The following is an 11384-nucleotide window of genomic DNA, read 5'->3' as shown; positions in this document are numbered from 1 at the left end:
TATCACTTTTGATACTTTCCAGGATGAACCAGAAACCACTTAGTACTTTTCCCTCTCTCCATGTTTTAGTCTTTTCCCAAATTCTTCCATTTTTCTCTTCTTCCTTACAAGAAATTATTTAAATTTACTCCCATATTCTTCCATCAAATGATCATATCAATCAAATATCTCTTTTTTTCTTTAAATGGTAACTTAATCTCCCATTTAACACTTAAGTCTACTTAAAAAATATAAGGAAAATACAGGTGCACATCTATGTTTATTGTTCAAATAAGAATATTGCAGATATTTGTCGACATTTAACAACATCAATTTTAATCTTTGTTATCCTGCATAATCTGGTAGTCCTCTGGTAGATCAGTTGTAATTAGGATGACGTTCATAAGCTGAAGATGGGTGATGATTTGGCCTTGAAAGAGAAGTAGCTGATGTATTGGCTAGCTCTGGCACTGGAATCCGTGGGTTTCTACCTGGTTGAAGTTTAGAAAAACGACCTTCACTGGCAGATATTTTGTGATATCCATTTGGAAAAGTAGGAGGTTCCTCCATCAGTCCAAAATAATTGCACTGTATGGGAGATAAGATGCTGTACTGAGAAGTAGAAGTTTTAGTTGTAATGAAGTTCACAACACGGCCATTTGCTTCATTGTAGCTGCTTTGAGAGTGCCCGTGGATAATGGTCAACTGATTTAAAATAGCACGTTGATCCATTACAATTTGTTCTGGATGTCTAAATGACATTGATCATAGAGGAGAAAAATCACCACTGATCAGGGTATTCGTATCACCATTTATGTGGCTAGTAGAGGGTTTTCTTATTAGAAGCATGTTTAAATTTGCAGAAGGTAAAAATGCACTTTATCCTCTATTGTCAGCCACAAAATCTGAACTATGAGTGTCCCCATGCTTTAAGTGCTTCTTTTTGAAATCTTCAGCCAATGAAGCCACCAGAGAGGCATTTTTAATCCCAACTATTCCTTTTATTCTCACTGAAATCAGGGGACAGCCTAGTTTAAAATTTGGATTATGGTAGAACTGCTGCTACAACCAAAGGAGAAAGATTTTAGTAATATTTTAAACCGAAATACAAGGCTACAATAAGCCTAACCTATAAAACCTCAGAATTCACGTTTACTATGCAAAGATATTATCATCAAAATATGAACATTGCTGACAATATTTTGAAGTTTCTTATTTGGAAAATACCATTTAAATAGTATAGTCATCAAATTTATGAAGTTAGCATTTGCAGTAACGGTGAATGCCATTTTTTAAAAGCAGTTTTATTAACTTTATTTAAATTTGTGGTAAGATTCATAGTTGTAAGCATATTTCCCATAATCTTGACTACATAAGACACTGTCCTCATTTTTTTGAAATATAAAGTATTTTAGTTTTAATAGTTTTGTACAGTTTTCAAAATCTAGTTTTACATATATATTACCATAGATTGATGTACAAAATAAAATTTTATATATAAGCTACTAAGTGGTAACTAAAATTTCTTAATACCTTGCTTAAAACAGAGACTTCTTTTTCTTCTGCCTGAAAGTCAGCTAGAGAAACAGATCTTCGAAAATTCTGCTGCACTTTACTAAATCCATAAAGGTTTAGCTGTCTAACTAAACTTTTCATACTTCCAGGTTCAAATATTCTGAAAGGAGACTTTCTTTCCAAATTTTCCTTCATAAAGACATCTTCATCCATCACTATGGAAGTTCCATTATCATCCCAACAGATGGATTTAAATTGGTCATTCCCAACCATTTTCCAGAGTTTTCTTGGATATGTCAGAGAACGAAAATCATTATCTTCATCTGGTTCAGAGACACAATGTTTGTAACATGGCCTTTTTATCAGGGATTCTTCAGACAAATCCTTAAAAACATTTTCCTCAATCATAGACCTCAAGTCCAAGTCCCCAGAGAATGTTTGATCACACAATAGAGATCTACTGTACATTCCTGAAGAAGTTGGTCCATATTTAGGAGACACAACTTGAATTTCTGTAGAAACATGTGCCATCTCAAATAACATTTTCTACAACTACATTTCTAATCTGCATAATTTTGTGCACTGCAGCTTCAAATGCTGTTTTGGCGGGCCAGCACAGATAAACTGTGAGGCCATCACAATGGTTCTCAATTTGAGAAGCTGTGACATCACATTCGACTGGTCTCCTAGCAACTCAAGTGTAAGATTCAGCCAGTGTTTACTTCTCATTCATCCAGTTAAAATGAAGCATATATGATGCTTAATTTTATACGGTGATCTGCAAATATTATCCCCACAAAATCTATTTAAATAATTTAATTTTGGTGTCTAAGAAATAAAACCAATCTCCATCCTTTTGTACACAAATTTATACCAGATATGTGAACAGAGAATAAATAATCACAAAATATATAAAATAATTTTAAAGTCTTGGATTTCAAAAGTGAAATTTGTGTAAAACATTTATGAAAATTTATAACTATTTCATTATCATTTGTAATTAAAGTGAAACATAATTTGATTTGGAAGTGGAAGTAGTTTTTTATCTGTGTACTTTAAAATAAGTAGCTCTATATTCAACACATGAACAGAATAAATATTAGTTTATTTGTTATGTTTATATATGAATGGTAAATATTTATGAAATAAAATTAAATAAAAATATTCAATCAAATTTAAGAAATTCTAAAGGGGAGAATTTTTGTTTTAACTTGTAATTCAGTGCTATAAGTAAAATAAATGTAGTTTTATATACTACTTTAAATTTACACAAGAGAAAATCTTACAGTATTCTTACAAATGTTTATTTTTGCCATTCTTTCACTCAGAGGTTTTCAGTCCCTAGAAGGAATAAATTTTCTTGTCATCTTTATAATACATACTCTTGTGGCTTCTGTTAAGTGTTCTAAAATGATGTTGATAAATACACTTAGGCACAAGATCCTGGGTTCAATAAGCATTACCTCCATTTAGGGGCAAACAAACAATCAAAATACAAAGAAATTAGAGAATACGTGGGTTGGGGTGGAAAAGACCAGGCAATGCATTTTAGGAAGCAATATGTTTCTCAGTCCTAAAACAGTTGTCATTGTTAGTAAAATACGGCACTTTAAGGCAAGTGTTTTGTTCACTAATTGTAAATAATAGCTATGTTCTTTATCAGTAAACTGTAGTAAACCAAGTTCAACCAAAATTTATATTCTTAAATAAGAAATAAAATCCATTAAACATAAACCAAATTCAAAATGAGAGACAAAATTTTTGAATAAATAAATCTACACTCAAGCTACAATGTAAATTTCTCATTCAGTATGTGTATATTCCATTCTAAATAAACGTTAGCAACCTGAATTTATTGCATATTATAAGTATTATAAACTATAGTTAAGAGGGATTTAGTCCTGATTCATAAATATTATTTAACATACGCAAAGTAATATATGGTATACCATACCTTTAAAAACAGAGAATTCAGAAATAACAGTCTCAAAAACTGTAGGAAATTTATTGACAGATCTAATCTTAAGTTTTCTATAAAAGTATTCTTAACAAATTCACTTTAGATAGAATGTAACTAAACATAATAAAAGGCATAAATGTAATACGCATGAATAAAATCAAGTTCAATGTAAACATACAGAAAGGTTTATCTCAGGTCCTGTAATAAAAAAAGTAGCTCATTGTCACAAGTCCTAAATTACACTTCTAGAAGTCTGAGCCAGAACAACTAGTCAAGAAAAAATCTAAAATGCATACAACTTGTAAAGAAGCAGTAAAATTTTTACAGATGACATAATTATACATAGATGGAAAACTCCATAGACTCCTCCAGTGACTGTTAGAAATACTGAACATACTTAGTAAACTTGCAGAATACAAAATCAATATACAAATATCCATTGCATTTTTATATAGTAAGAACTCATTATCAGAAAGAGAAATTGGGAAAACAATTGTGTGTAAGTTTATACCAAAAAGAAAAAAAAAGGAATAAATTTGATAAGTGAAATAAAAGATCAAAACATAGATCAATAAATTACAGGTGTAAGAAATAAAAGTAAACAAAATAAATAAAAGATATTCTGTGCACATGGATTGTATACAATGTGAGGAAATACTCTAATTTATATTTCTCATGTTCAATCTTTCCAGCACTACATATTTAGGAGAATGTCTTTCCTTCATATTATACTCTTGCTTCATTTTTCATGGGTTAATTGATCATAAGTGTGAGGGATTACATCTGGTTGCTCTATTCTCTTCTATTGTTTGGTGTCTGTTTTTGAGTCAGTATCATGTTATTTAAATTACTAAATCTTTGTAGGACTGTTTAACATCAGAGAACTTTACACTATTAGATTTAATACATATTTTCAAGATTATTTCAGCAACTCATGATTTTTGTGGATACATATAAGTTTTGAATTTATTTGTTCTATGTAATGGAAAAATCTCATGGTTATATTGACATGAATCACACTAAATTTAGATTGCTTTGTGTAGTATGGTTGTTTCAACCAAATAGTTTCACAACATTAACATAAGAGATCTTTTCATTTCTTTGGATCTGTTTTAATTTCCTTCATCAATGTTTTCTATATATTAATGTATAGGTTTTCATCTCAATTGTTAACTTCATTTCTAAGTATTCTTTACATATACATAAAATTATATACATTATATTTTTAAACATGTTCCTACACAATTACAACAGGCAGAAGGCAGTGGCAAGACATATTCAAAGCCCTGAATGAAAGAAAGCTGTAATCTAAGATAATTTATCAAGCAAGGATATCCTTTAGAATAGAAGGAGAGATAAATAACTTCTGAAAAAAACAAATATAGAAGAATTTAGCAACAGAAAAAGAAATAATGAAAGATCTACTGTTAAACAAAAAGAAGCAGGATGTTATAGAAAAGAGAAAGGCATAATTAGAAAGGCAATAATTACAATGACTTACAATTGCATAAACATGATGTTGTAAAACAGGACATCAAAATTTTTAAGTGTCAGAGTGTGAAACAGTTAATACAGAGACTTTTCTTCTGGATTCTCTTCTCTTTAGGATGGGTTAGAATTTGTATTCCTATCAGTTAAAATAAATAGATATAGTAATGGGTCAGTATACATAAAAAACAGGTCAACCATAATTCAAAAGCTTACAATGAATTCACAAATCCAGAAAGAAACCAGGATAATAAAAAAAATTATCAAGCCACAAAAGAGAAAGAAATGAACAAAAAGGAAATACAAAATCAAAAGGGAAATGAAGTTCAAAATGGATATAAACACCAGTCTATCAATAATTATCACAATTTTTAATAGACAAAGTGCCTGATTAAAAAGATAAATATTGTCAGATGGGATAACATAACAAGACCCTACATAATGAAGATACAAGAGACCCCATTAGTAAGAGGAACACACATAAATGAAGTCAGAGGATTGAAAAATGTATTCCATGCAAATGGACATGAAAAGTAAGCAGGACTAGCAGTACTGACTTCACACAAAATAGACTTTACAACAAAGGCCATAGAGAAAGATAAACAAGGACATGATATAATGATTAAAGAAGCAATAAAAACTGAGGGTGTTATGCTCATTAAGTTATACATCCTCAATATAGGAGCACCTAAATACAGAAAGCAAATACTAATAGATAAAAAGGGAGAAATGGATGGGAACACAATCACAGTAGGAGATTATAACTCCCCATTACCATCACTAGACTGGTCTTTCAGACAGGAAATTAATAAGGGAACAAAGACACTAAAAGATAAGATAAAATAATTGGAGTTGGCTGATATTTTCAAAACAGTACTTCTCCCCAAAACAGAATATGCATTCTTTCCCAGTGCACATGAAACATTTTCTTGGAAAGATTATGTACTCAGGCACAGAAGAATCCTCAAAAAATTTAAGAAGCTAATAATTATTTCAAGCATCTTTTCTGAGTATAATACCATGAAAGTAGTAATCAATCACAGAAAAATAGGGAGAAAAAATTACAGCAAGAAGATTAAACAACATGGTACTAAAACAAGAGGGGAGTTGATGAAGTAAAATAAGAAATTAAAATATATCTTGAGAAATATGACAAAACACTATGCAAAGTTTATGGAATACAATTAAAGCAGGCTTAAGAGGGAAGATCATTGTGACAAGGCCCTCTTCAAAGAAGAAGAGCATTTTCAAATAAATAATCTAATGTTCTATGTAAACTAATCATGAAAAGAAGAGCAAACAAAACCAAAAGTCAGCAGAAAGAGGGAAATAATAAAGATAAAGGAAGGAAGAATTGAAGTAGATATTAATAAATAGAAAAAATCAAACTCTTTTCTAAAATAGTAAACAAAATCGACAAAACTCTGGACAGACTCATCAACAAGAATAGAGAGAGAACACAAATAACATAAGAAATGACATTGGAGAAACTACAAAGAGTACAACAAATTTGCAAAATATCATAAAGGAATACCATGAGCAACTCTATGGAAACTTACTGGATAACCAGGAAGAAATGCAGAAGTTTCTGGAAACATTCAGCCAACCATTTTTGCATTAAGAAGAAATTGACCATTTGAACAGAGAGATCACCAGAAATAGAATAGAATTATCAATAAAATAAAAAATCTCTGCAAACAAAAATTCAGACCCAAATATCTTCACTGGGGAATTTGACCAAAAATAGAAAGAAAAATCCATACCACACTTCCTCAAGCTTTTCCAAAAGATTGATATGAAGAGAGTACACCCAAACTCACATCATAAAGCCAACATCAACCTGATACCAAAACCAGACAAAGACACTATTCCAAAAGAAAACTATAGGCCAATATCATTGATAAACATAGATGTAAAAGTCTTTAAGGAAGTATTAACAAACAGAATCCAACAACATGAAAAAAAAGATTATACACCATGGTCAATTTAGGTTCAACCCAGGAACGCAAAGATGGTTGAACATATACAAATCAATCAATCCATTGTGATACACCATATCAACAACAGAGAGGACAAAAAAACACATGATCATCTCAGTAGGTAAAGAAAAAGCATTTGATAAAATTTAACACCTATTTGCAATAAAAGTTCTTATCACAGTGTGCATAGAGGGACCATAACTCAACATAATGACAGCTATTTATGACAAACATATACCAGCAAATTACTCAATGGTGAAAACCTGAAACCCTTCCCACAAAAAGCTGAGACAAGACAAGGTTGCCAATTCTCACAATTTCAATTCAATATAGTATTGGAAGTCCTAGCCACAATGATCAGGCAAGAAAAAGAAATAAAAGTATTCAGACTGAAAAAGAAGAGGTAAAATTGCCACGATATGCAGACATGACACTATATATAGAAAACTGTAAAAGCTTCACAAAAAATACTTCGGCTAAAAAAGGAACTGGTCAAGCTACCCAGATTAATGTAAAAAAACAATTTCATTTCTTTACACTAACATTTAATCAACAGGAAAACAAAGTATAGAAACAACCGCTTTTATAACTGCACCCAAATCTATAAAATGCTTAAGAATAAATCTGACCAAGGAGGTGAATGGCTTATACATAGAGAATTAGAAAACATTGATTGAGGAAATCAAAAAAGATTAGAAGAATTGAAAAGATACCCAATGGATTTGAAATAGAAGAAACAATATTGTTAAAATGGCAATACTGTCCAAGGCAATCCACAAACTTAATATGATTTCCTATCAAATTTTGCAAAACATTTCTTTTTGTGACTGAAACAAATGATCCTAAGATTTAACAGAGTAATAATAGATCCATAATTTCCAAAGCAATATTCAAGAAAAAGAAACAGGCTGGAGGAATAAACAACCAGGTCTCCATACACTATTGCAGAGCTACAATAATCAAAATGACATGATATTGGTACAGAAACAGGCATATGGACCAATGGAACAGAATAGAGGGCCTAGGAAGAAATCTACAGGCCTATGTTCAATTAATATTTGACAGAGTAGCCAAGAATATGACAGAGAAAAGACCATCTCTTCACCAACTGGTATTGGGAAAAGTGGATAACAGCATGCAGAGCAATGGAGATAGAACACTCCTTCACTCCATACACAAGAATAAACTCAAAATGGCTTGGAGACTTAAATGTAAGGCAAGACAGAGTAGAAGAAAATATATGCAAAACACTCTGAGATAATTCTCAGCAATGATGTCCTAAAACAGCCTACCCAGGTAATGGATGTAAGAGCAAAATTAATAAATGGGACCTAATTAAACTTATAAGTTTTGCACAGCAAATTTAACCATAAACAAAGCAAAATGACAACCTACAGGATTAAAGAAAATATTTCGAAGTGATGCAACTGACAAAGGCTAAATTTTCAAAATATAAAGACTTCATACCACCTAATAATAATAAAAAAACCACAAGAAACCCAATCTGAAAATGGGCAGAAGCACTAAAGAAGCAATTCTCAAATAAAGACATACAAATGACACATAGCTATATGAAAAAATAGTTGCTCACCATCATTATCAGAGAAGGGCAATTCAAAAGAATAATGGAGTATCAGCTCACAATAGTCACAATGGCCATCATTCAAAACTCCACAAACAATAAATGCTGGGGAAGCTGTGGAGAAAGAGAACCCTCCTACACTGTTGGAAGGAATGTAGTTTGGTTCACTCATTGTTGAAACCAGGATGGGGATTCCTCTAAATAATATAAATAGACAACATACAATCCAACTATCCCACTTTTGGGTATATATCAAAGGGAACTCAAATTCAAAAAGACATCTGCAGCAAAATGTTCTTAGCAGGGCTATATACAACAGCCAAGACATGGAAGCAACCTAATTGTCCAACAACAGATGACAGTATTCAGAAGTTATGCCATATTTACACAATGGAATAATATTCTGCAATAAAAAATAAAACAATGACATTTACAGAAAAATGGATGTCCCCAAAAAGTGTCATTCTAATTGAAGTAAGCCAGAAAGAGAAAGAAAAATAATACATGACATGCCATATGTGGAACCTTAAAAAAAAAATTTGGTTGAGAACACTATGGCTTCATCTACAAAACTGAAACACAGTCACAGATCTACTAAACAAATTTATAATTACTGCGGAAATGGGCTGCGAGAGGATAAATCTGGGATCAGTAGATTTATAAATGTTATCCAATATATATAAAGATATATATTTTCAAAATTATTTTTTATGACACAGGGCAGTAAGTTAAATATCTTGAAGTAATATTTACTAGGCACACAAATATATGCATGTATGGGAACACTGTGATAAACCCACAGATTCACACACTGTAAATTGCAGTAATTCAAAGATAAATAAATGAATAAATTAATTAATTAATCAATAAATAATAAAGAAATAAAAAATATTTAATTATAAATGAAATACAAATATTCACACTATCTTTACACCTCACGAATCCAGGAGAAAACAGAAAGAATATAGAAGAAAATTCAATGAATGAGAATAAGGCAAATAACAAGAGAAACAATTGAAAAGATAAAAAAAAAATACCAAAGTCTGTTTCTTTTAAACATAAACTGGACAAACCTTTAGATTGTCTAAGAAAATAAAGACTCAAATAAAATAAGAAATGAAAGAGAAGATTTTACAACTGAAGTTGTAGAGATGCAAAGCATCATAAGATATTACCACTAGTCAACGATTTGAATTACCTAGAAAAGACAATTTCCCAGAAACATATGTCTTCTAATACTTAATGAAGAAGGAATTAGAAATTTAAATAGAGCAAAAGGGTGTATGAGTAAATCAATAATCCAAACGTCTGAAACCAGAAAAAATTTACAAGACGGCTTTACTGGTGAATTCTGTCATACATTTGAAGACAATTTTTCACCAATTCTTCCCCATATCTTCCAAGAATTTGAAGGGGTTGAAAGATTCTAAACTTATTTTATGATGCCAGCTTTATTTGTATAACAGTGCTAGAAAGGACATTATATGCAAAATATACAATATTATCCCTGATGAATATATGTGCCAAAATTCTCAACAAAACACATGCAAAATGAATTCAACAACACATTTAATGTATGATACACATTCATGAGTAAAGGGATTTATCCCTGGGTTTAAGGATACTTCAAAATATTCAAATCAATAAAGGTGACATGCCACACTAATAGAATGAGAAATAAAACTCACATTATCATCTCAATATGTGCAGAAACAGCATTCTATATAATGCAACATCCTTTTAAGATACTCCCATCAAATTAAATTAACCCTGTCAGTGGCACGATATCATATACACACACTGTGTGGAGAGAAGCAGAGCAGTTCTCTGTTTATTGATTCTTAGAAAAAGGGTTTATATAGGACATGCACAATGCCTCACGTATCATCTAATTTATAACAATGTTAATAATCTTAAGCAATTTATGTCACCATGCTCTTGCAGTAAGCACAGAATGTTAAATTATCAAGGATTGTTTTAAAGTTCATCATGGAACTTCATTAAGTAGGCCATCTCTTATCCAGGCAGCTGTGCCTGTCTTAGGTTGTCCTCCTCTGAGAAACTTATCCAGCATAGGCTATCCAGCCATCCATACTGGATACATTGTTTAGGCCATTTCTTATCCAGCCTGGATATGTGACATTCCTCACAGCTTGTTTATCAGTTCAGCCCATGGGCTTATTCTCTAGAGCCTTCAGATAGGGACCTACATACCCAACATTCCTTGACAGAAAAATGGATGAAGAAAATTTGTAGTATATATGCAATGTAATCAATACTTTGCATTCCTATCAACAGTGTCCACGATGTTCCTTTTTCTCCACAATCTCTGTCTTTTAGGCATTGTATATTTTTGTTTCCTTTGTCATAGTTTAGTTGACCAAAGGTGTGATGTTTAATTTCTGCCTCTGTGTTCTTTTCCAGTAATATAGATGTTTGTATGCTTTCTGGTATTGTGTTGTTTTGATTACTGTATTTTTGTAATATATTCTGGGACCTGGGAGGATTATGGGTTATGCCTCCAACTTGTTCTTTTTCCTCATTGTTCCTTTTGCAGTTCTGGGTCTTTTGCAGTTCCTTACAAATCTTAGGACTGTTTTTATTTCTGTGGAAAATATCATGTAGTTCGATCTGAATCACTTTATATCTGTAGACATTATTTGTAGTATGTATATTTTAACAATAATAATTCCTCTAAATTAAGACATTGAGATTTCTTTCCATTTCTTTACATCATCTTCAAATTTATTTATAAGTGTATTATTGATTTTATTATCTTGGTTTTTTCACAGGTTTTTCATTCTTTGATCTGATTTCATATGAATTTTTTAAAATTTTGGAATATTTCACTGTTAGGGTAAAGAAATGTGACATTTTTTGT

The 11384-nt window shown here is 31.2% G+C and overlaps 1 protein-coding gene across 2 annotated transcripts; it reads right to left on the bottom strand.

Annotated features, from left to right (window-relative positions):
• Positions 1–297: 297 nt before the first annotated feature.
• LOC140693938 (heat shock transcription factor, Y-linked-like) lies at positions 298–2118 on the bottom strand. Of its 2 annotated transcripts, none has more exons than XM_072957476.1 (2): positions 1513–2118; positions 298–684 (listed from the first exon to the last, which is right to left on the bottom strand). In XM_072957476.1, the coding sequence occupies exons 1-2, from the start codon at positions 2035–2037 to the stop codon at positions 358–360; spliced, it is 852 nt and encodes a 283-aa protein (XP_072813577.1). In that variant the 5' UTR covers positions 2038–2118; the 3' UTR covers positions 298–357. The 2 variants fall into 2 exon arrangements, 1 of the variants encoding a protein (XP_072813577.1); XR_012069657.1 differs by having other exon boundaries at positions 331–567; positions 1513–1783.
• Between the last annotated feature and the right edge of the window lie 9266 nt (positions 2119–11384).

This window comes from Vicugna pacos, unplaced genomic scaffold (genome assembly GCF_048564905.1).
Source record: "Vicugna pacos unplaced genomic scaffold, VicPac4 scaffold_20, whole genome shotgun sequence".
NCBI lineage: Eukaryota > Metazoa > Chordata > Mammalia > Artiodactyla > Camelidae > Vicugna > Vicugna pacos.
Note: the sequence above shows the minus strand (reverse complement) of the source record. Positions and strands in the feature narration are given on the sequence as shown.

What these genes read in the sequence shown, in the direction of transcription:
- LOC140693938 (XM_072957476.1), bottom strand. Translation starts at nt 2,037, where the DNA reads ATGTTATTTGAGATGGCACATGTTTCTACAGAAATTCAAGTTGTGTCT. An exon ending in AAGTCTCTGTTTTAAGCAAG is followed by an intron (nt 685 to 1,512) that starts GTATTAAGAAAT and finishes ATTTTAAATCAG; the next exon opens with TTGACCATTATCCACGGGCA.